The 23,901-nt window shown below is 50.0% G+C and overlaps 1 protein-coding gene across 1 annotated transcript; it reads right to left on the reverse strand.

Annotated features, from left to right (window-relative positions):
* Positions 1–307: 307 nt before the first annotated feature.
* cnot4b (CCR4-NOT transcription complex, subunit 4b) lies at positions 308–23,410 on the reverse strand. Its single transcript, XM_056587604.1, has 13 exons — positions 23,231–23,410; positions 21,424–21,621; positions 20,643–20,729; positions 20,144–20,245; positions 19,062–19,187; positions 18,065–18,189; positions 17,254–17,475; positions 14,692–14,749; positions 14,236–14,497; positions 12,669–13,508; positions 4,831–5,094; positions 559–717; positions 308–456 (listed from the first exon to the last, which is right to left on the reverse strand). The coding sequence occupies exons 1-13, from the start codon at positions 23,408–23,410 to the stop codon at positions 308–310; spliced, it is 2,772 nt and encodes a 923-aa protein (XP_056443579.1).
* Positions 23,411–23,901: the final 491 nt, after the last annotated feature.

The raw sequence follows: 23,901 nt of genomic DNA on the forward strand, positions 1-23,901 counted from the left end.
CCTAAAGCATCACTGATTGTGGCACATCACGGGTCCAACTGAAACCAACCTGGGAGAGAGTGGACAGAAACACAAGGAGTCACAGAGGAGGAGGAGGAGGATGAGGAGAGAGGAGAAGAAGGAGAAACCAAAAAAAAAATGTATGGCATGTAAATCATTTTTCATTAATAGCTTTTATCCAGTTTGCGTGTTGCGAGAGGGTCTGGCGGGAGTGTTTCGCCTGGGCCGGGGGGGTTATTATGGGTTATGACTGGGATGTCCTATGTCGGGGGGGGGTGGGGGGGTTGTCGGAGCGAGTCTCTGGGTCCTAGTGCCGGTCCATGGCGGCGTTCTGTAGCAGCTCAGTCTGGCTCTGTACCGCGGCTCTGAAGGGGGGGGTCTGGAAGCCCGGCGGGGGGCCGGAGAGGAACTGACCGGAGGGGATGCCGGGGGGCAACGGCGGGTAGGAGCCCCAGCCTAATCTGTGGAGGGGGATGTGGCTCCCGAAGTGGGTGCTGTGTGGGTGCTGCTGCTGGGTGTGGTGGGCGGGGCCGCTGGAGGAGGTGGCGGGGGTGGTGCCGGGCGGGGGGGCGAGGGAGGCGGAGCTGAGGGCGGGGCTGGGGGCGGGGCCGGAGGGCGTGTCCATCTCGGTGAGCGCCTGCAGGGACTTGAGCCAGTGGGGGGGGTTATCGTCGTGGAGGGAGTCCAGGCCGTTGGCCGTGTTGCCTGACGGGACACCTGGAGGGGGGGGGGGGGGGGGGGGGGGGGGGCACAGAGAAGAACAACGTTAGCATTTTAGCCGTTAGCAAATCCACACATGCAGCGTGCGAACGCAGAGCGGCTCTCATCCGTCACGTCGTCCGAGAGGATGAAGTCGTGGGTCCCGATGTCTACCTGTAGGCGTCCCCCAGAGAGGTGCCACGCCCCTACCGTCACCGTTCTCCAGGTAGAGACGTAACAAACGTAACTAATTCAAACTGTTGCGTCTGTGGGACAAAATAATTTGAATAAACGGTGTGAATGACTAAAAGGGAACGCGAGGTCACGCCGTTGGTGTCGCACTCGGATCAACATGTCCTCTCCCAACATGGCTGCCGTCAGGCACAACAAGGCCCCCCCGACCCCGACCCCGACCCCTCCCCCTTGCCCCCGACCCCGACCCCTTGCCCCCAACCCCAACAGGACGTCCCTTGGCACCGGCACAAACCAGCGTCCGTGTTTATTTATGGTACTACCGTCGGGACAATTCCCCTGTCTGCAAAAAAAACCATATGAATAAGTAAACGTGCTGAAACGCGAACCCTCCAGGGATCAGCCATCGACCGGCCCCCAGTTCATTGACCTCCCCCGCTTGGACACCACACAGCAAGATTAATGTGGGCCGGCTGGAACCGAAGGCACGGACAGAGGGGGGGGGGGGGGACCAGAGGCACAGGCTGTGAATCGTCTCTCCGGCCCCAGGGAGAGAAGGAAGGATGGAGGGGGGGGTAGAGTAACTACAGTACAGTGACCGGGAGGGAGTCACCTGACCCCCTGACGGTGAGCTGAGCAGTCCCCCTGGAACTGCTGACGTGATCGTCAATGAATGACAAACTCAATATTATTTCAATCATTGATAAAAACCTTCCTCTGGTTTTGTTTTGGGACGCAAGACAAAAGTCTTCCGTTTCGGGTCGAAGGAGGATTTCCCGCCATGCGACAACAGAAAACGTTCTTGGATCGTGCGACACAAAATAGCATTTAAATACACAGAGGCTGCCATGAAAGGATTGGCTGGTGGCGAAACGATGAATCAAGCTTGTTTGTGTTGAAAGAAAACCACGCAAACGCTCCCCAAGGCCATCTTTTCAGGATCCCCCACGCAGGCAGACCTGACTCAGTCGGGCGTTGTCTCCCCCCCCCCCCCCCCCCCCCACCTCCCCCTGTGACGAGGCGGGCCCATTGTGCTGCCGTGACGACCGTTGCCGGTGATTCAACCAGGTTACTTTGCATCGATCGCAAACGCAGAAGCGGAGCATGAATGGGCTCTTATCTATGCGTCTCATGGTGGGGGTTCAGGCCCCCTTGCTGTGTTAAGGCTGGGTCCGGCCCTGCATTATGGACTGTTCCAGATGCATCATACACCAGCCTGCACAAGTTGCTCTTGTGAAGTAATTTCCTGGCTTGTGGCACTTATAGCTTTCCCGTTTGTCTTTGTGGGCATCTGGGTTACTGTTAGCTACATTAGCCTCTTTGGCAAACCAGTTTGAAAAAAAAAAAAAAAACACAGCTTTCAGGGCTTTAACTTTAAGCCCTGAAAGTTGTGTTGTTTTTTTCCTCACTTTGTTTTCCATACCTCACTTTCCGAGCTCACAAATCTTTCTTGCTTGTCGAAAAGTTTTCCAGGAGGAAATGTGCAATATGTATCAGTGGAGGCTTCTCCATTGAGGAGAGGGAGGAAGATCCTCCCTAACATTGTTGAGAATAAAAAATGTAGATGCCCAGATTATTGTAATGAATTAATGCCCTTAAATATGACTACTTTATTGCCTTTGAATATATAATGTTCGTTTCCCTGGGTAAAGGGACATTAGCACCCCCTATCGCCTATTGACAATTACTTCAGGGAGGAAGGTCCTCCGTTATCCTCCGTTGACTCCCATTCATTTCCCCGAAAGTACTGGCGGCCGGTGGATAACATGGGTTTCAATGGGAGAGAGGAGGAAAGTCCTCCTCTGAGTGGGTGGGACCTTAAGGGGTCTGATTCGCGCAAAAATCTATCCGTCTGCGCTATGAACCAATAAGCAGGATCCCTGGATGTTGAGCAGTGTTGCCAGATTGGTCAGATTTCCCACCCAATTGGGCTACTTTTAACCATTTTAGGCTGGAAGAATTATCATTCGGCGGGAAATCTGCCCAATCTGGCAACGCTGTCGATAACAAACCCGGTCTGCATTGCCGCGGTGCTCAGTCAAGAGACGCAGAGCAAGTGAAATCTGCGATAGCGAGATCCTAAATGCACAATGGAAACGTTGGAAACGGAGGACATTGTTAACGTCTTATTAAAAAAAGCATTCCATTCATTGAGTTACAGTGCTAAGTTAGCGACCCAAAATCAAGGTGACCAGAAGTAATGGCAACGTCAGTGTTGTGAGTGCTACATGGTTTGCTAGGTACGCATGGCTTACTGGTAGCATTACAAGCAATCGACTTTATTGCTGGCCCTGTTTGCTTATGAATAATAGCAAATCTCCAACGTGGGCTGTTCATGGTTTCACTGATGTGGAAAATCTTGATAGGGCAACCAAACGCCACGACAAGTGTCAAGATCACGTTGGTGAGCACCAACGTGATCTTGACACCCGTCGAGATCTAGGCCCAATGATAGGCCCAGATTTTTTTATTTTACAAATCAATAGTAGGCCTGATTTGACTAATATGCTTTGCATCCTTTCCTTCTCAAATTACAGTGATGCCACTGGTGGCTTTGTATAAATTGTATTCACATAACTCCCTCCCTGCTATTTTGTAGTTCACCAAAACACCTTGAAACAACTTGAGTCTCACATTCTTATGCCACCATACACCAACAGTGCAAGCAGGCCAATGGCAACCAAGCGCGCAGTCCTTCCTCCCTCACTTTAAAAACCACCAGCCGCCACTGATATGTATTGAGCCCTGAAGTTTTAGCCCTGAACTTTACATTGAATTGCACAAACAGCAAGACCGTGCAATGCATAAATTGTTGTCCGGACTAAAGCAGCAATGCGTTACGGGGGCAGCCATCTTTGTTTGACGAGTCGTGCGGTCAACCTCACTGTACTCAGTGGACTCTCAGAATCCCGAGTGGGAACGAATAAAAGGGGGGCGTGCCTCGATGAAATGCTTCAAGAAAGCTGGGCGATTTCCCTCTTTGCAACTCGTGCGGGTGGTGAACGAGACATCTCGACCACACCATAAAGAGGGTTAGCGAGTTGCAGCTACGACTGTTAGCGACTAGCGTTATGTATCTGAGGAAACGGTCTCCCGAACCACCGCGTGTGACCCCTGGGCGTCGGGAAAGGGGAGCTGCATTATGCATGCGGCGGGTAAAGATAGATCCAGGTAACGCCGGTGTTGGGGGGGGGGGGGGGGGCAATGCTTAAGTGGATTAAACGCCGCGACGCCCGTGCTGCTGCCGCACTGTAAACCCACACTCCCCATAATAAGCAGACACATTAAAACTCGCCGCGCGACTGAAGTTCCAGCGGCGGAGAAGGTTAGAGGAGGGGGGGGGGGGGGGGGTGATAAATCCCTGGGAACGGAGGTAGGGAAGGGAGCTGGGTAGAGTGGGGCTGGGGGGTCGTTTAATCATCTCAGCAGATGGTCTTATCCGAAGTGACTCAGCGAATCAGACACACGTCGTTAAGGGACTGGGGCGGACTGGCATCGCGCTCGCGGCACGAAGAAAGCGTGGTGGACGGACTTGGGGAGGGGGGGGGGGGGGGTGTGCACCAGGGAGATGGAGGGGGGGGGGGGGGGGAGGAGGAAGACGGGGGGAGACGGAGGGGGCAACAGGGAGGGGGGGCACCAGGGAGGGGGGGGGGCAACAGGGAGGGGGGGGAGACAGGTGGGGCAACAGGGAGGGGGGGCACCAGGGAGACGGGGGGGGGGGGGGCCAACAGGGAGGGGGGGGAGACAGGTGGGGCAACAGGGAGGGGGGAGACAGGTGGGGCAACAAGGAGGGCACCAGGGAGATGGAGGGGGGGGGGACCAGGGAGACAGAGGGAGACGGGGGGGGGGAGCACCAGGGAGACAGAGGGAGACGGGGGGGGGAGGAGCACCAGGGAGACGGAGGTGGGCGGGGGGGGATCGTGGTTCCCGGGTTCCTACCTGTGATGATGGCGGGGTCCATCCAGCTGGCCGTGTTCTCCCAGCAGCTGGTGGTGGTCCCGACCCCGAAGCCCAGCGCGGTGGGGGGGCCCGCGTTGTGGCTGACGCCGTTCAGGGAGGAGGAGGAAGAGGAGGAGGAGGAAGAGGAGGAGGAGGGCGAGGAGTTGGGCAGGCCGCCGAAGTTGATGTTGATGTTGGGCAGGAGGGCGCGCAGGCCGTCCTGCCACTCCTTCACGTTGAGCCCGTCGTCAGACCCGTTGTGTTCTGTGGGGGGGGGGGGGACACAAGGAGAAGGGCTTTTAAAGATTTGTTTTTTGCGTTTTTATGCTTTAGGGATAGAGCGAGATGGACAGGAAGGTATGGGAGATAGAGGGGAGGACATGCAGCAAAGGAACAAGGGCAGGAATCGAACCCGGGTCGCTGCCTGCAGGACTGGGCCTTTTGGCGCGTTTCCAGCGGCGGGTGCGCTTAAAGCCCCGCACGCCTCGGCCTAGTAGTGAAGGTACGGTTTGGCCCAGCTCAGTTACGGCTCGCATTTCCACCGCCGACAGTACCCTTATGGTAGGGTGGGGGTTTAAACCGGGTGGCGATAGCCGCGGCAGCTACGTAAGCATCGTGACCTCATAGCAACCCGTCAGTGTAGACTAGGGCTGTCAATCCTCCCCTCAAATCATATTCGAATTTCTAATGCTTCTTATGTTGAATATTCGAATAATATTCGAATATTTTAATGTTTTTTTTATTATATCATTATATACACCGATACCATCCTATTATTAGGCCTACGTCCCGCGTCCACTAGAGGGCGCGTCAACCAAATCTGTTATGTAACATTTGCAACAAGTTTTACCAAATCAATACAAAACTTATATAAATACGTAAGATATAACGCCAGAAATATTCAAGCAATGATGTTTAATGAAGAAGCTGATGTTCAATCATTCAAATACACACACACACACTGCTATTTTACGATGTTATTCTTGGCTGTTTTGACCGTGGCTCTTCCTCAGCCGCTAACTGTTCTGCGTACTCCGAGTAATGCACTGAATGGAGGTGTGCGCTCATGTTGCTCGTAGTCGAGTGGTACTTTAACGACTTGCAGCATAATTTGCAAATGACGGGTTCTCTGGATGTAATCTTCCCGTTTCTCGATGGAAATCCGAAAGTTATGCTTTCCATCTCTGTGTCTGCTCGCGCGCTGCTTCCCAGCATCTTGTAAGCATACAATGCCGATTGCCGAACGTCACGACGCACGACGTTGACTTTCATTTGCGTCGTTGCTCGGCAAAAGTTAAATGTAATTCTTGACTTGTCAATAAAATTTGCTAAAAAAATAAATAAAAAAAAGTTCGAACGTTAGTTGCCGCACTCGAATGTTCTCCTTTTTAAAAAATTCGAATTATATTCGAATAGCGAAGTTCGTTTTGACAGCCCTAGTGTAGACTGCTAATAAACTCAATGACAAAGAAAAACGTGACGGTTTAAACAAAGAGCCACAATGTTGGACACACAAGTCCAACTTTTTGGCACCCTTTCAGACCGCTTGGTACCCCAACGGAGGAGTACCAAAAAATAGGTACGGCTAAGTGCGCTTATTTTTGGACCCCGCCCACTTTTGGCGGCGGAAACGCGAACCGTACGGTGGAAACACGCCATGAGGTGGATGTGCTGCTACCTCTCCACGATTACATGCGCAGCCCGGAACTGCTAGAGACCAGGATAGAAAACAGCATCTTATTAGGAGCATGACACCTGAAAATCAGGTTTGGGGGATTTTGCTTTGGAGCAATCTCCGGCCGCCTAGTGGGTGTAACATCTTTAACAGAACTATTTTTATCAGCACTATTATTTTCAGGTGTTTTTTGTCTGTGTTTGTTCTGCGGGGGTAGTGCGGTTTTCCGCTCTTGTGGTTTCGGCTGTGATACATCCCGTCTTGTTTGCGGGATCAAATGGAAAGTCATGATCCTGCTGACCGAGCACACGGTGGGCCGTCGCCGCCCAGCAGGGTGGTCCAAGGGGCTGTTTGATCTCTGTTCCCAAACAGGAGCCCGGCAGGGAGGGTTGGGGGTGGGGGGCTCGCCACGGCAACACAGGAGAGCAAGTAGGCCTTTCGATTTCCTGGTGTGTGCTTGTTTTATTTGCGACCGCACTTGGAAACTAGCCGCCTTTGCCATCGCTAAGCCCCAGTACGGGGTCGGTGTAGAGCGCACCGTTGTTAGGAGAACGGAGAATGGTGGCAATCCGTGCATTTCTGTAAATAGGAACCACTGCTTTACTTGATGGAGTCGGCACATAATTAGCTAAACGCGACACTTGCAAAAACGAAAAGATGAAATAAAATCATTGTGTGTCGAAAATAAATGCTCAAAAAGGAATCGAAGCCATTTGAATAGGCTTGATATAGCTGACTAAATGAATGTTTGTCGTCCGCGTTTGCTCAGGGTAATTGCAGGACGACGGGACACCAGTAATCAAACTCTGTCCACCGGCAGCAGAGAGTGGGCCCGTCTCTAAACATCAACACGGCCATCCATTTGGCTGAGCAGCGCCAGAGTCAACAGGAGCCTTCGCCGTTCCGTTAGCGCGTGGGGGGATGGCTCTGAACATGCCGGGGAGGTTCCCTTAAACCTCATTCAACGTCGTCGCGCATGAACGGTGAACCTGAACGAAGAATGACTTCATACTGTCGTTTTCGGATGCGGCATAGCGACTGTAAATAAGGGTTCAACATAGCTCTGTGTAATTAAACTCATTTTGTACAAATAATCGTGATTTCATTATTGACCAAAATAATCGTCATTATAATTTTTCGCATAATCTAGCAGCCCTAGTTCAACACCTAGTATGGAGTGAAACACGGGAGAGTTTCTGCATGGTGGTAGACGTCAGAGAGGCCACGATGGAACACGGGCGAGGGACATCATTAACTAGAGTACCGTCAGCACAGCACTGTACTGCGTTTCTAACCAATCAGGATTCACAATGTAAACACGGGTCACAACCTTCTCACGTTCAATGTCACCGATAGCCAACGGATGAAACCGGACACCAATACCTAATGGTGGAAGTGGTCGGATGGATTGTTGAAGAGATTTAGGCCAAGAGGTTTCCTTATGCTTTAGGAGGCCAGGATTTTCAAATTCACGTTTTGGCGCCCCCTGCAGACCAATCTCAGGTAAAATGTATCGTTAAGAGGGAATGTTCTATAATACAGCAGCATTTCAATTGGATTTCAAATAGGTCTAAAAGTGTGCCTAGACGGATAGGGAAATCTGCATTCTGGCCATGTTCTCCTCACTATACTATAATAAGTGGATCGAGATTGACCGCTCAATGCGTCTCCCCCATGTCGTTAATCACAGGTGTTGCAGGTAAAATGTCTTCTGCATGCGGGGGTGAGCCCTGTCTAATGAATGGACGCCAGCTGACCCAAATGCGTGACCCGCTCACATATAACATAACGATTATGTCTGCATAACGACACGGTTTCATGTAACGAGCGCCCGACCATGGAAGACAATCCAAAAAGGCAATTGTGGCTCATTTGAGGAGGTCTAAACGATGTCCCATTAGGCAAATATGTGATCATCTGGAGATGAAAGCCTGTTCAATATGCACTCATGGTTCATTATTACAACCAAGACGGCTCTGTAGCCCGGAATTGGACGTGGGCATCAATTTCCACAAGCATGAGGGCTGCAAATTAGATACTAGACAGGATGGCCATAACGCTCTGCTGAGCCTTTAACAGTTATTATTGCGGGGTGAATAATGCAGCGCAGTTGGCAGCACAGTCAATGAACAGTGTCATTGAAACAGGTGGCGATATCAGGATAAAAATCATAAAAATGAAGTCTCCAAGCCTGTTCTAAAAAAGGATACAGGACTGGCCAGCTTGAAGCTCAAGAACCGTGTGAAATTGTGATTGTCGTGTGATTATGTCGATGGTTATTGCGTTCCACAAATGTGTACGATGGTGGTTTGTTATGCGGTACAGACAAAAAATAACCTTCCTCGTCCAGAAAGACTTCCGAGGCCACTACCCTGTGATTTCGTACCACATCGTGATAGACGTGTGGACAGCGTTAACAAATCACCTGTGGTTCTCACCGGTGACTGCATCACCAACACACGTACAGACCAATGTTTAATTCATGTGCTCTGGACTGGACCCTGGACTCTGGGTTTAAAAATAAAAGAGGAACGTGGGCAGAGTCATTTCATTCCACACATGTCCAAAGTATGCTGGTTAATTATTTAATAAGCAAATGTCTACACTGCTTTTTTGTGATAACATTAAGCGAGGGGGAAGAGCGCCTAATCAAATAGAAATGGGCGCGTTTCATCTGAGATATCTCACAGTTCAAGAGCTGCCGTCTCATATTTAAACCAGAAAGGAAGACGCTTGGTGTTTGGGTGAGTGAAAAAAACTTCAGATGTTCCGACACGTTAGAAAAAAGTTTGGCCTAAAAAAATATTTGGACATAAACTACAAAAAAAAAAAAAACATCTTTCCTGCGATCCCTGAAGAGCCACACTGACTGAGGGACCCCCCCAAATGACACCCACCCCAAAACCTTCTCCTCTGGCTATCTTTGGTCCATCGAGGACCACGAGAAGCAGACCAGCCTAAACGATGGACTCTGGTCTGCTCTGCTGTACCATGACAGCGTCACTGCTCGAGGGCACCGTGAGAGCCCAGTGGAGATGGAGAAACAGTAGCAAGCCGTGATCCTTTTGTTTGGGTTCCACGCCGAGTAGAACTTGGAAGCAACAGAAGGGATTACGTTTTGGGGGATTCCCGACTACAGAGTAGCAGTGACGGGGGATTGCTTTACAGATGATACCAGACGGGCAGGTAGCGGGCATCTGTTCAAATATGGATGATGAGCTGGGTCAAATGAAAAAAAATACCGGCCTTTAGAACATCGGCTTTTAAGTCTTGCGTTTAATAAAACATCGGACTCTCATAATACTCTCTAGGCATTCGTGAAGGATGAGCGTCAAAGACTGTTGAGTCAAACCAATTTCATGTAAAGAAGATTTTCATCCCAACTAATGCCGATAGACCATCATATTGATACCGATAAGACCTAAAGGACATTAAATAAACAGGTGTGATGCACCTACAATATGGCATTTAGTTTTTTACATTCGTTGGGTGGAAAGTACTTCAAAAAGGACCAACATTTATGCCCCATTTCGTCATTGCCATTTTATCACTGTCGTGTAAACTGGGGTTTCCTGGCAACCAAATCCATCCAGATGTAGGAGACGTTTGGAGACGCAAAAAAGAGGGAGGTGGGTGGAAGGGGTCTTAATTAGTTTACTGTTAATTGTTGTCAAGGAGCAGCTAAGTGGGCTGAAGGGGTTGCTACGTTAAAGCGTCATCTGCCCAATGGTCGCCCATGCAAGACTGGCCATTGTCACTGCAACACACACACAACAACACACAAACACACACAGTGACCAATCACTGTTGAGGAACCCGGGATGGTTTTGCATGAGCAATGACGGGGGGGGGAGGGGGGGACGCATGACAGACCCCTCTGGGAGGGAGGGGGCAACGCTCTGGAACACAATCATGTGGTACACACGCATCATTGCGTCAACACTTAAATGACCCATTTGTGCGAACATGTACCATCAATTATTCATTCCTGAACACCAACTCGCACTGGGTGGGCTAAATTAAACCCCGAAGGAATCCCGTCATGGGTCGCAGAAAATGAATTCTGAAACATGAGCGCCTACTTAAATTCAGTAATGGACTACAATCTAACTTGGAGTCATATTGCGCAATCCTAATCGTTTATATCAAAACCATCCCTGCCAAGATGGCGGTCTGACGTCTTTCAGTTGGTGCAGTTAGCAGACAGCTGATGTCTTCCTGGTTGGCAGTGAGACGCCAGAAGGTTTCAACAAAGCATTAGCAGAAACCATCTTCTGAGAGAACTTGCTAAATCATCTCAGATAAATAAGGTAAAAATTAATAGAGCCTCATTATTCATAATTTGGAAAATATCCCAACAGTCCTCTTGTAGAAAGCGATGCATTTCCATGTTGCGTCGACAGTAAAGTCATTACAAAGCACCTTCCTTCAGGGCTCCTAAAAGTCATTAGGAAGGTCAAGGCAGTAGGTTAAGAAAACCGACTGGTAGTTATCGTGCTTTGCAGAGCAAGATATTTCTTTAAATGGTAATGAATCCTGGACGACATGTCATTGGGCTTGTGATGAAGCAGACATTAAGACCAGGGATCAACGTGTTCAGACTGATGGGGGTGTGTGTGTGTGCAGTGTGTATGTATGGATGTGTGATGATGACAACGATAGCATATCATATGCTGCCCCCTGCTGGACAAAAGCTATACGTTTCGCCAAAGTGCATCAGGCTTCTCCCCTAACATTTGGCTATTCATGTCTACGTAGAATAGAAGACAGAATTTCCTGGGTTTAAAGAAGTCATCCCTAAAGGGAATTAAAGGTCCCATATTTGAGTGGGATTAGCCATTACAAGCCTTTAAAAAAAAAAAAAAATCACCCTCTTCTGACATCACAAGTGGGCGTGTCCACCTAAACGTATGACGGATAGATGAACAATGTTTGCTACAGTCCACTGGGTAGGCTGGTAGACTGATCTATCCAGCACACACACCAACTTGAAATGTCAGAAGAGGCAGATTTTCAAAAGGGCTTGTAACGGCTAATCAAACTCACACCTGGTGGTATAATACGTCACCTTTAATAACATCCCTAGAGGGAGTCAAGGTGCAATAATTTATGACATGGATTGCGATCTTTTAAAGGGCTCATGTCATGCCACCAGGTGTGGTTGTGATTAGCTGGTACGAGCTGTTTGGCACAGGGAAGGAATGATTATCATCACACGTGGGCGTGTTCACCTAGATGTGCGCTGGACAGATCAGTCTACCCAGTGGACTGTAGCAAACGTTGCTCAACGATCCTTCATCTATCTGGGTGGACTCGCCAACTTGTGATGTCACTAGAGAAACATTCCTTCCCTGTGCCAGGCGGCTTGTAACAGCTAATCACACCCACACCTGGTGGCCTGTCATGACCCTCTTTAAACGAGAAATCCATAAAAACTAGGGCTGGGTAAAAATATCGATTCATCAATGCACTGCAATTTACTTGTTCTCGATTCAATTTAGATTCAGAATTTTTTTAAATAAATAAAAAAAGAAGAAGCATACATTGTAATCCAGAAGTGAGTATGCCTAAGTGTACATCTCCTTTTACATTTGTCCATATTATGATTATCCATATAGGTATTTTTGTCATCTGCACGTATTATTGAATCGATATCGAAGCAATTGGGTCAATATCGAAATCGAATCAAGACCTAAAGAACCAAATTCAATTATGAGGTACCTGGAAAAACCTAGCCCTAATAAACACGGACCTCAAAACCCACGTTCCCCCAAACCGCGCGCTCCGTCTTTAAAAGGGAAACTTCACCCATTTCCATTAAGCTTTGTATCGTTAGAAACCCACTTTTTTGAATGGTCGTGCAGCATTCCCTTATTTTCTAGAGAGATCCGTATTGATCTCCAACACTTCCTGTTTAAGATGACGCAATATGACGATTTTTGCGTAGAAGTAAATCGGAAGTGTAAGAGAGGAGGATTCTCGTAAGACTACAAGCACGACTTCAATCCACAAGCGCCAAAAAGTCACTTTCTGCCTTTTCTCGGTCAAGACGGCACCAAATTAGAATTTTATTTTATTATTCGCCTACATATAGGACCCTATTTCAATACATATTCATGCCTCCACCGGTGAAATGCTCCTTTAAGTACAGAAGGGGTCTTACCCGAGATGGCGATCCCTCCGAGGCCTGTGCTGTGCAGTCGGGGCATCGTTAAGTCCAAGAAGCTGCTCTCCAGGGCCGAGGACGCTATCGTCATGCCGACCGCGTGGTTCATGTGTGCAAAGTGATTGCGCGCGACGCCGGGCGGCATAGTCCCGCCCCCGCCGCCGCCGCCGCCGCCGCCCCCGGCCAACCAGGGCTGGCGGGAGGCCGTCCCGGGGGAGTGGCCCACGTTGTTGGAGCAGGAGGAGGACGAGGAGCAGGACGAAGACGAGGAGGAGGAGGGGGACGAGGACGACGTGGGCGAGGGGAGGTGGTGGTGGTGGTGGCCCCCCCCCACCGGGAAGCTGAAGGAGGTGTAGCCGGGGCGTTGCGGGTGGGGCTGCGGGGGCTGGTGCTGCGGCTGCTGCTGCTGCTGCTGCTGGTGGTGGTGGTGGTGGTGGTGGTGGTTCTGGAGGTGGTGGTGCATCTGGGAGTACCGGTGCTGCAGCCCCAGGGGGAAGGGGTTGTTGGGCGGGGGCAGCATGCCCGGGGGGCCGGCGCCGCCGAAGCCCCCCCTGGCGGCGGGGAGCGACGTGGGGAGGAGGCCGGGGGCGGGGCCGTGGGCGGGGCTGCTGCGGGAGAAGGGCCCCGGGGACAGGGGGGCCGGCGGCGGGCTGTCCTGCAGGGAGAGCTCCTTCTCGATGAGGTCGGCCAGCGCCTGGCGCGTCACGTCGAAGGGGTCGAAGCCCAGCTCGTCGTCCTGCGTGCTCTGGGCGGCGGGCGTCTGCTGCGCCGGCTGCGTGGACGAGCCGAAGCCGAAGGCCGCCTGCCAGTCCGTGGACGACGACACCGGCATGGTGTCTGGGGGGGCCACAGTGTTTACATGAGGGGGGGGGGTCGACGTTGGGTCGTTTATAGACGTTTTAACGTGATGCCCTGCTTTTACTTTTAGCTCATAATCTTTCTAATTTTCTTTCCTCTTCTTAATTACATTTCAGATTAGCATTTAGCAGTTGACTTGACACTAAATGTAACGCTACATTTAACCGTTTTATTGGAAAGCTACTTATGAGGGAGGCTGGGGATAATCAAACGTACGATAAATGCTTGAAATACAAGAGGAAGACGTAAATGCACAACAATCACGTTTCTAGAAAAGCTAATGGAGTCAGAAAGACGAGGTTGACCCAAATTCATTGTTCTCTTGGTCAAGCTTCAAATCGAGCTTCAGAGCCCCATATCTGTCGTTTACAAAGCGTTACGACAGACAGACAGACAGACAGACGGACAGAGACAGACACACAAAGACAGACAGAGACAGACAGAGACAGACGCACAAAGACAGGCAGACAGACAGACAGACAGACAGGCAGACAGAGACAGACACCCCAAGACAGACAGACAGAGACGGACAGACAGACAGACACCCAAGGACAGACAGAGACAGGCACTCAAAGACAGACAGACAGACAGAGACAGACAGACAGACACGCACACGCACACACAGACACTCAGACAGACAGACACAAAGACACAAACACAGACAGACCCCCCCACCCCACACCCACACCCCCACACACACACCCACCTGAGGCAAAGAGGCTCTGTGGTTCGGGGGCGGTGGGCCACTCGGTGGAGCTGTTCTGTGGGGAGCCCCCCAGGCCCGGCATGCCACTGCTGGGCACCGGGTTGGGGTGCCTGAAGTTGCTGTTGTCCGAGAACAGGGACTGGGACTCGGCGGAGGAGCCCTCGAAGGGGGAGCGCACCATGAGCCCACTCACGCTGATGGGCATCACCAGGTTGTGTTTGCTCAGGCCAGGAGGGGGCGACGGAGAGTCACTGCAAGGGAGCTGGAGGAGGCAGGGGGTGAATATAGGAGAGGAAGAAGACGCAGCAAAGCGCAGCAGCTCACAACATTAAACATCCATAACTTTAAACAGTGATAAATACGACCTAATAATAAAAATGACAGGGCGTTTGAGCTGCTATTGAAGATCTGTGAAAAGAGGTCACAGTTCCTTTTGGTGTAAAAATAAAGTCTTACCAGTTGTGAGGTATCACTGTTGCTGATACTGATGATATCTGGCAGTTTGTCACTGGGACTGCACGGGAACAAAAACATATGGTGGGGTGTTATTTCATCAAAGACATTACTGCACGTCTTCGAGCCGACAACCGAGAGATTTGAGTTACTCTCTGCCGTTGCAGAAAAAGTGATAAAAAAGCGATTAAAAAGAGATGATGACATTTGAGTATCAACAAAACACTTACTTAATTATTGTGCAAACTCTGCACAATAATGTACATCAACACCATGAGATCAAGGTTAAAGGCATCGATGTTAAGGAAGGTCAACAGCGATACTGTGGTTGTTAGGGGGGGCAAACCGTACCCCTTTTAAAGGGGAGACATTAAGCCACCCTGTGTGAGTGTGATTTTTAAAGTTCCTTAAAGCTATACTGTACGATGTGAGAGAGCTAGCATGATTTGAAATTAGTTCCGTTTAACTCCTCCCCCACCCTTCAGGACTCCCTGCCCCCACCCCTCGACACAGAGCCGTGCACGAGCGCTAATGCTGCTTAGGGCTTACTTCAACGGCAACCATTGCGTCACTTTTCAGGCCATTCAACTCCCTCAGCTGTCGCCATCGCTGAAAAGCGAATCCAATATTTATTCTCGTTTTTCCTCGAGCATTCTCCAACTTTTTTTTTGTTGCTGCCTTTTCATTTTCTGTCTTTCAAGGATGAACCGGGGCAAGTAACGGTGGTAGTGGTAACTTCCGTTTTTTTTCTTCCATCGTGTTAACGTTGTAGGCTCACTAGGTCTAGTCCACTGTCATGAACTACTATGCCAACAACGCTTTCTTTGCCCTCCGTGAACGCGCTCAGGCCGGCTCAGGCTCGTACACAGAGGGGAGAGAACGCGCAGGCTTGTGATTGGTTCTTTAGATTCGGGTACAATGTCTCCGATTGGTAAGCATTTTAACAGGTTTATAGCAGATACAGAATTCGTTTTTTTTTCGCTTCTTTTTCATTGCCCATAAGTTATTTATTGCTGTCAGGATGTAAAAACCAATTTCAACAACATATTAAAAAGTGCATATCACTGGAATCGTACAATATGCCTTTAAGTTCCGTATCACTCTCTAAACAAGCAATAAATCATTCTATAGTATGACCAACCCGACATTGGAAGCGGTCTAATCGTTCAGTCCTAAACACCGCCCCTTTAAACGTGGGGCGTCCCCGGCTGGTCCGGTACCTGGCACGGTCGCAATCATGCAACCCCCCAAATCTTTAATAATCCATGAGTCAATATGAAGTTTAAAGGGGTGTTATTATACCACCAGGTGTGAGTCTGATTAGAAAGATAAGCACTACAGTCCACTGGGATACAGAGGGTAAGGCCAATTTTAAAAACGTCTTGTGACGGCCAATCAATGCTCACACCTGGGGGCATAACACCATAATACCCTTCACACCATAATTCCCTTCATGTGAAGTTGCAGGTTATTTACTGCGCATTCGAGGGAATGGAAGTCGTCGTTTCTCTGGGTGTGAATGATGGCGGGAGCCCTGGTTGTGCATGTGATATGCCAATAGGGCTTTGACTTTTGTCCAAAAAATCATATTCGAAGTTTGTTTGTTTATTAATATTAATATTCGAATATATTCAAACATTTATTAATAATATTTTCACCATTAAATGCCTTCAGTAAGACCTGGATTGGGCTTCGCGAGGTTTGTTTACCGGCGTTTGTTTACCGGCTAATAAATCGCCGTCTAATCAATGCTTCATTCACTGCCTCTTCGGTGGTCATTACAATATTATGAATGGACTGCGTGGGGTTCTCCGACGTCTCTCCCTCTTGGCCTGCCCATAACAGGTTCCAATATTAAGGGCTGCCTAATATTCGTTCGAATTTAGATTTATTTTTTAATATTCGAATTATATTCGAATAACGAAGTTCGGAGTCAAAGCCCTAACAAACCCTACCCCTTTTAAAGGGGAGATATTACGCCACCATGTGCGAGTGTGATTTTTAAAGTTTCTTATGTTCTGTATCACTCTCTAAACAAGCAATAAATCATTCTATAGTATGACCAACACGACATTGGAAGCAGTCAACATTCATCGCTCATTCCTTTAGGCCAGGCCTATGTGTTGAGATGAATTGATATTATACCAAAACACAGCCTTTGCGATTTAGCAAATCACGTTTGGTTACATTGCGATGTTGGTTGAAACTCGATTAATCGTTCAGCCCTAAACACCGCCCCTTTAAACGTGGAGGCTTATCACATTGTCCTGCGTTCTACAGTGAGGGTTTCAGTGCGCCCTAACAATTAATCCCTTCCCAAACATGCTTGGGAACATGTTTGGTTTCATTTCGCTTATTTCGTATATTCTTATTAATTAATAATGGCGCCACCAGAGGGCGCCCCCAACACATTTGCCGCCCTAGGGCGATCGCCTGGGTCGCCTATGCCGAGCGCCGGCCCTGGTTGTGCATGCGATATGCCAACGTTGGGTAAAAGTCTCAGCCCAAACAACAGTCGCTGTGGTTATAGATTAACCCTTTACAGGTGGGGGTGCGGGGGGGTACCTGGCACGGTCGCAGCTGGAGGAGAAGTGGGAGGAGAGGCCGGCGAAGGAGCCGGGGAGCCCGGGGTCCGAGTCCAGCCCCTCCTCGGGGGTGAGGTGGTCCGAGTCCGAGCTGCTGTCCGGCGACGGGCTCTTCCCCGGCTCGGAGGACAGCAGCCCCCCCGCCAGCTGGTCCGGGGGCTGCAGGGAGGGCCACATCTCTGTGTTGTTGGTGCTGTTGGACCTGGACGGGGAGACGGGGGGGGGGGGGGAGAGAAAGAGAGACAGATGGGGAGAGTTGGGAGAGAAAGAGACGGGGGAGAGAGAAAAAAGAGCGAAAGATAGACAGGGTTGGGGAGGGGGGGGGGGGGGAGAGAGAGACAGAAAGAGAGACGGGGGAGAGAGAAAGAAAGATTGGGAGAGGAAGAGAGAGACGGGGGGGGGGGGAGAAAGAGAGAGAGAGCGAAAGAGAGACGGGGGAGAGAGAAGGATGGGGAGAGGTGGGAGGGAAAGAGACGGGGGAGAGCGAGAGAGAGAAAGAGAGACCGGAAAAACGGGGAGAGAGAGAAAGAGCCATGGGGGGGGGGGGGGGGGGGAGAGCGAGAGACGGTGAGATAACATTCACTTCATTAATCCAACACAGGTAAAAAGACTGTAAGAATATAATAAAAAGGAGCTACAATTTTAATTAGTGTAAAATAAGATCTTGAGGACAGAAGGACGGCCTTCTCGATTTGATTCATCCTCATAAAATCATTTGACTTAATTTAATTAACACAAATATTAGAGCGAGCAGAGGACAGCTGAACAGGGGGGGGGGTGGCGGTGGCTACCTCTGTAAGGAGACGGATTTGCTCTTGGTCTTCTCCCCGCCGGCGACGGCGCTCTGTGGCAACGTGGCGGTGTTCTTGAAGAGGTCGTGGAGCAGCTTCTGTTCGTACTCCTGGTGCTTCCCCGCCTAGGGGGGGGGGGGACGGACGGGACAAAAACACACGGCACGGAGGCTTGTATGGAGACGGACGCAGAACGAAGGCCTTCTGACGGCAGCGAGTCTAAAGGACCGATTATGGTTCCACGTTCACGCGGCGCAAGGACCTCGCAGACGCTTCGACGCAGTCGTGAACCTTTACGGTTCTGCGTCAGGTTTTAGTGAGCGGACCAATCACAGCCCTCGAGGCTGCCTCGCCTCGACCCAAGGTTACAATTTTTGGGAGGCGCACGTCGTGTCCTTGCGGTGGACGGAAGGAGAGTCCGCAAGGACGTGAGGGGTCTGTATACCCCCTTGAGTTGCGTGAACTTGGGACCGTAATCAGCCCTTTAGAAGGACACTTTAGATACAGTATGTCATCTTATCACCACCGTCATATGGATCAAAATATAAAGAAAATAACACTAACATATCCGTCACTAATAGTTGTACTTATTTACGAAGGAAACTCATTGACATTATTATCAGTCAGTCAACAGTCAGTTGAAACTAGTCCGTGTTGACTTTGCTTTGAAAAGCATGTTTGAAAAACGGTCTTCAAATTGTATTTGCACGGTTCGCCTCAAAAGATCTATCACCATTTTCTTATTTAGCAAACCTTATCCAAAATGGGGCATGCCGTGAATTCAGATACAAGACATCAAAGAGCAGGTTGGGGTTATGCATCTTGCCCTGTAGACATGGGGGCAATCAAAACCCAGAAGCCTTCAGCTGGGATTCATAAGGTTCTGGGTTGACCAGTACACTATCCTAATTTGGAGAGTCGCGTTTGAGGGGAGCACCGATGACAACCATACCACCTCCACCCCCCCCCCTCCACCCCAGAAGGGCGTCCAGTATACCTGCATCTCCTCCTTGGTGAAGCTGGCCGCCTCGTCTCCCAGCTCGTGGAGGTACATGCAGTCCGGTTTGGGACACTGCATGCTCTTTAAGAAGTAGCTGCAGTACTTAGTCGTCCCTAAAGAAGCCTGCCAAGAGGGGGAAAAGGAAGTATTAGAGCGCGAACCAATAAATCGTTTGGCCAATTTTATCGATTTAAGCTTATCGGAATCTGCATACATGAAAATGTATGAAATGCTGGCAATTTCCAAACGTAATAAGATCTTTATAAATCCTGAAGTGCGCATGTTGAACCTCTTAATGCTTTAAGCGAGCACATCTACGTAAACACCAACAGTTTAACATCATGTTCTGTGTGGAAAAAATAAATAAAAATAAATCAGTCGACAAAGAATGACGAGATTGTGGAGACTTTCCGTCTCACACTAAGCCCTGTTGACAGGATGTCAATTAAATTGCCAACAGCCCATTAAAAAAGGATCAGTTTAGAAGACTCCTTTATATCCGTTAGGGTAGAGCTACTGCCATCCTATCCTTATTGACACACTGAGCACGCGCTCAGACTATTTTACTTTTACATTCTCCTAACCGGTCGAGCGGTCCGCCTCGTTACCGCTTAGCATAGCGTATTAGCATGTGGCGTTGTTGTCGTCGCTCCGGGGCTTATGGTGTGTTTGAGATGCATCGAGTCGACAGTCCTTGGCTAGTCTTTGTTGGCTACATTAGCCTCTTTAGCAAACCAGCTCGAAAAAACAATCACCAAAAACCTTTGATTGAATTTCAAGCACAGCAAGACCGTGCAATGTATAAGTTCGTGACTGGATTAAAGCAGCAATGTAATCAAGTAAAATCGTGTTTAAATACAAACGACCACAAATACAATGAAAATATATCTCTCTACGGGCGCAGCCATCTTTGTTTGTCGAGTCGTACGATAAACCTTGCTGAACTCAGTGGACTCCCAAGAGCTCGATTGGATACGACCAAAAGGGGGCTCGGTGAAATGTCGCAAGAAAGCCGGGGCGATTTCCCACAATGCAACTCGTGCGGGCTGGTGTACGAGGCACCGCGACCACACCGTTACCTTGAGTGTCCTGCCGTCCACGACCACGTTGTTCACAGACTGTATGGCTCTGAGGGCGTCGTCCGAGCGGATGTACGTCACGTACGCGCTTGCGCTGGGACCCTGGAGAGAGGGGGGCCGGGGACGGTGAAGGGGTTAGACCGGGCCGGTGGACGGTGGTTGGTGTAGGGCTGTGCAATTAACCACACTTTGATCGTGATTTCTATTTCTCCGTCTAACGATTTCCAAACTAGGGTAATCATGTGGAAACGATTATTATTGTTATTACATCATTTTTTAAGTGTATTTATTTATGCATTGAATGTTTTATAGAAATTGGGAATTTTTTGGGGAGAAATGCTGACTAAATTCATCATGTTTTCAAACTCCCAAATAATCGTTTAAATAATCGTGTAATCAATATTGACCGAAATAATCATGATTATGATTTTTTTTTTTTCATAATCAAGCAGCCCTAGGTGGGTGGATGGTCATGAGTTCAGCAGGGGGGGGGGGGTACCTGTGAGCCTGCGTAGGACGTGCTGTTGTTGATCACCACCTTGTGGATTTTCCCGAACTTGCCAAAATACTCTGGCCTCTTGAGAACCTACGTGGGAACACCGCGGGAGAATGGGTTAGGAATCTCAGGGAACACTAGCGGTAGCCAACAGACATTGCATAGTCCTCATTCAGTACACTGCAAAAAAAAAACGAGAAGAATATTGATAATGAAATTCAAGCAAAAAACTAACAAAAAAGACTCTTTAATTATTGAGCGAACTCTGTATCCCAAAAAATGTACATCAACCCCATAAGGGGAAAGTTAAAGACATCCATGTTAAGGATGGTCAACCGCGATACTGTGGATGTCAATGGGGATCAAACATAGCCCCTTTCGGCATGGAGCCAGACCAACCACCACTGAATATTAGGGATTGACCGATATGGATTTTTTTAGGGCCTATACCGATTTCTTTTCATCAGCCTTAGCCAATGACCGGTATGCCGATACCGATTTTCTTGAGCCGATAATGCTTTTGCTCCCTCAAATGACATAATAAAAATAACACAATGATGATGACAAATGTTACAAGTCAAAAGTAAAAAGAAATGAACATTTATTGAACTGTCTGTAAATCATCCCGGGGAAAATATAGGTGCAAAAAAATGGCCGACGCGATACACGTAAAAAAACGCAAATATCAGCCGATGATATCGCCCGGCCGATATATCGGCTGATCACTCCTGAATATCCTTCACACCCCCCTCTCTTGACTCTGGTTGGGCCCGGCCCCCCTCACCTCAGGCTCGGCCAGCCTCTGGGACAGGCCGACCACGAACACCAGGTTGCGCTGGACCACGCGCACGCTGGCCAGGTGCTTCCGGTTCTCCGTGAGTTTCTGCCGCTTCTCGCTCTGCCTCTGCTTCTTCTCGCTCTTGATCTTCTGCAGCTCCTCCGGAGAGAGGGGCTTGTAGACCGCGGGGTCCTCCGGGTAGGGCTGGGGGGGGGCGGAGGAGGGACGGGGTTATGGGTTTGGTTTGTGGGATGAGTCTGTGACCATGTCTGTGTAAGATGTCAGCCTTACAGATTGACATCTGCAAGGCTTCTATTCTCTCCCTGTGTGTGTGTGTGTGTGTGTGTGTGTGTGTGTGTGTGTGTGTGTGTGTGTGTGTGTGTGTGTGTGTGTGTGTGTGTGTGTGTGTGTGTGTGTGTGTGTGTTACGGCCGGTCGGTGTGTGTTACGGCCGGTCGGTGTGTGTTACGGCCGGTCGGTGTGCGTTACGGCCGGTCGGTGTGCGTTACGGCCGGTCGGTGTGCGTTACGGCCGGTCGGTGTGCGTTACGGCCGGTCGGTGTGCGTTACGGCCGGTCGGTGTGCGTTACGGCCGGTCGGTGTGCGTTACGGCCGGTCGGTGTGCGTTACGGCCGGTCGGTGTGTGTTACGGCCGGTCGGTGTGTTACGGCTGATTGGTGTGTGTTGCGGCCGGTCGGTGTGTGTTACGGCCGGTCGGTGTGTGTTACGGCTGGTCGGTGTGTGATACGTCTGGTTGGTGTGTGATATCGCTGGTTGGTGTGTGCGTTCCTGTGTGGCTATGGAGCAATAAGGCGATTGGTGTCTATTAGAATATGTCTTATAGTCTAATTCAGATGATTGGTTGATTTACAAAGAAGGAACAACAAATATAAGCTAGCTGGAACGACGGGTGTCTGATAATGTATAAGACTTATTTCGATAATCATTTCTTTTATAAAGCAAGGACAAAACATATTTGAAAGGATGGATGCGTGTAAATAGAAACTGACATTCAGAAGAAACTCATCTCATCCTGAATCTAAATCACTGGGCACGTGCATAGCCTCACAACACACCTGGCGTTGAGCCAGGGTTAACTCAATTAGGAACTAGGAGTTGCTGATGTGATTAATCGAATGGACTCGCGGGATTGTGGCAATTTCTGGGATGTATATTCTCCCACGCACTCCAGGTCGCTTTCGATAAACGCGTCAGCTGGATAAATGTGATGGAGTAGCACATGAAAAGAGGCGGACGCGAGGGGGAAATCAATCTTTGACAATTCTCCAAATGAGTCATTAGCCAACTACATCACATACCCTGCCCACGTTGGGAACACACCCACTCACTCACCCAGCCGCAGCAATCGCGGAAACCTCGAAGGAGATCTCTCAGCCAATTGTCCGAATGAGGTCTGTCAGTTGTCCTATCATCTACCCTCTGAGAGTAGCTGCTTTCACACCCCTAGCTAAAGCTAGCGATTGCTAAAAAGCTAGCCATCGCAAAGAGCTAGCCATCGCCAAAGGCTAGCCATCGCTAAAAGCTAGCCATCGCTAAAAGCTAGCCATCGCTAAAAGCTAGCCATCGCTAAAAGCTAGCCATCGCTTAAAGCAAGCCTTTGCTCAAAGCTAGCCATCGCTAAAGCCAAGCCAGCGCTAAAAGCTAGCCATCGCTAAAAGCTAGCCTTTGCTAAGGGCTAGCCTTCGCCAGAGGCTAGCCTTCGCTAAAGGCAAGCCTTCCCTAAGGGCTCCCCCTCATCTCCTCTTCTACGGTTCCGGACCCGACCACGACGCCCCTCCTAGGAGCCCCTCCTACCTTCCTGCAGGCGGGGCAGAGGCCGTTCTCGTCGGTGCGGATGCGGTGCCAGCAGAAGCGGCAGATCTGGTAGCCGCAGGTGCAGGGGAAGAAGTTGACGTCGTCGATCTCCAGAGCCTCCATGCACAGCGGACACTCCATGTCGTGGCACTCCTCCTTCATCTCAGGGCTGCTGGACATCCTGTGGCAGGGGGGCGGGGGGGCACCTGCTGGGGGGCGGGACGGGGGGGTGGCTGGGAGAGGACGGGTCTGCCGGTCAGGGTGTGAGGGCCGAGGTGGGAGTCGCTCAAGGTGGAGGGGTGAAGGGTGGCTGGGGTTTGAGGTTCGGATCTCAGCTGAAAGGAGTATTAAGGGGGGGGGGGGGGGGGGGGGGGGGAAGAAAGAAAGAAAGAGAGAGCGAGAGCGAGAGAGAGACAAGGGGTTATATAATGTAAACCAGTGTTTCCCACACATTGACGAGACTATGGCGGCCCGCCATAGTCTAATTTCGGCCGCCATAGTCTCTGCGTGCACATGAATTATTATTATTATTAAAAAAAAAAAAAAAATTATTATTTTTTTTTTTTTTTTTGCTCAGGCGAAGTTTGAAGACATACACCCCCCCCCCCCCCCCCCCCCCCCCCCCGTCAACAATCGTTCCATACCCCCCCCCCCCCCCCCCCCCGTCAACA

The sequence above is a fragment of the Gadus chalcogrammus genome, chromosome 4, assembly GCF_026213295.1.
Source record: "Gadus chalcogrammus isolate NIFS_2021 chromosome 4, NIFS_Gcha_1.0, whole genome shotgun sequence".
Taxonomy (NCBI): domain Eukaryota; kingdom Metazoa; phylum Chordata; class Actinopteri; order Gadiformes; family Gadidae; genus Gadus; species Gadus chalcogrammus.

Coding starts and splice junctions, on each gene's coding strand:
- cnot4b (XM_056587604.1), bottom strand. CDS start 23,410: ATGTCCAGCAGCCCTGAGATGAAGGAGGAGTGCCACGACATGGAGTGT. Junction 20,246..20,642: donor CGTCCTACGCAGGCTCACAG/GTACCCCCCCCC, acceptor CCCTCTCTCCAG/GGTCCCAGCGCAAGCGCGTA. Junction 13,509..14,235: donor ACAGAGCCTCTTTGCCTCAG/GTGGGTGTGTGT, acceptor TGGCCCCCCCAG/ACACCATGCCGGTGTCGTCG.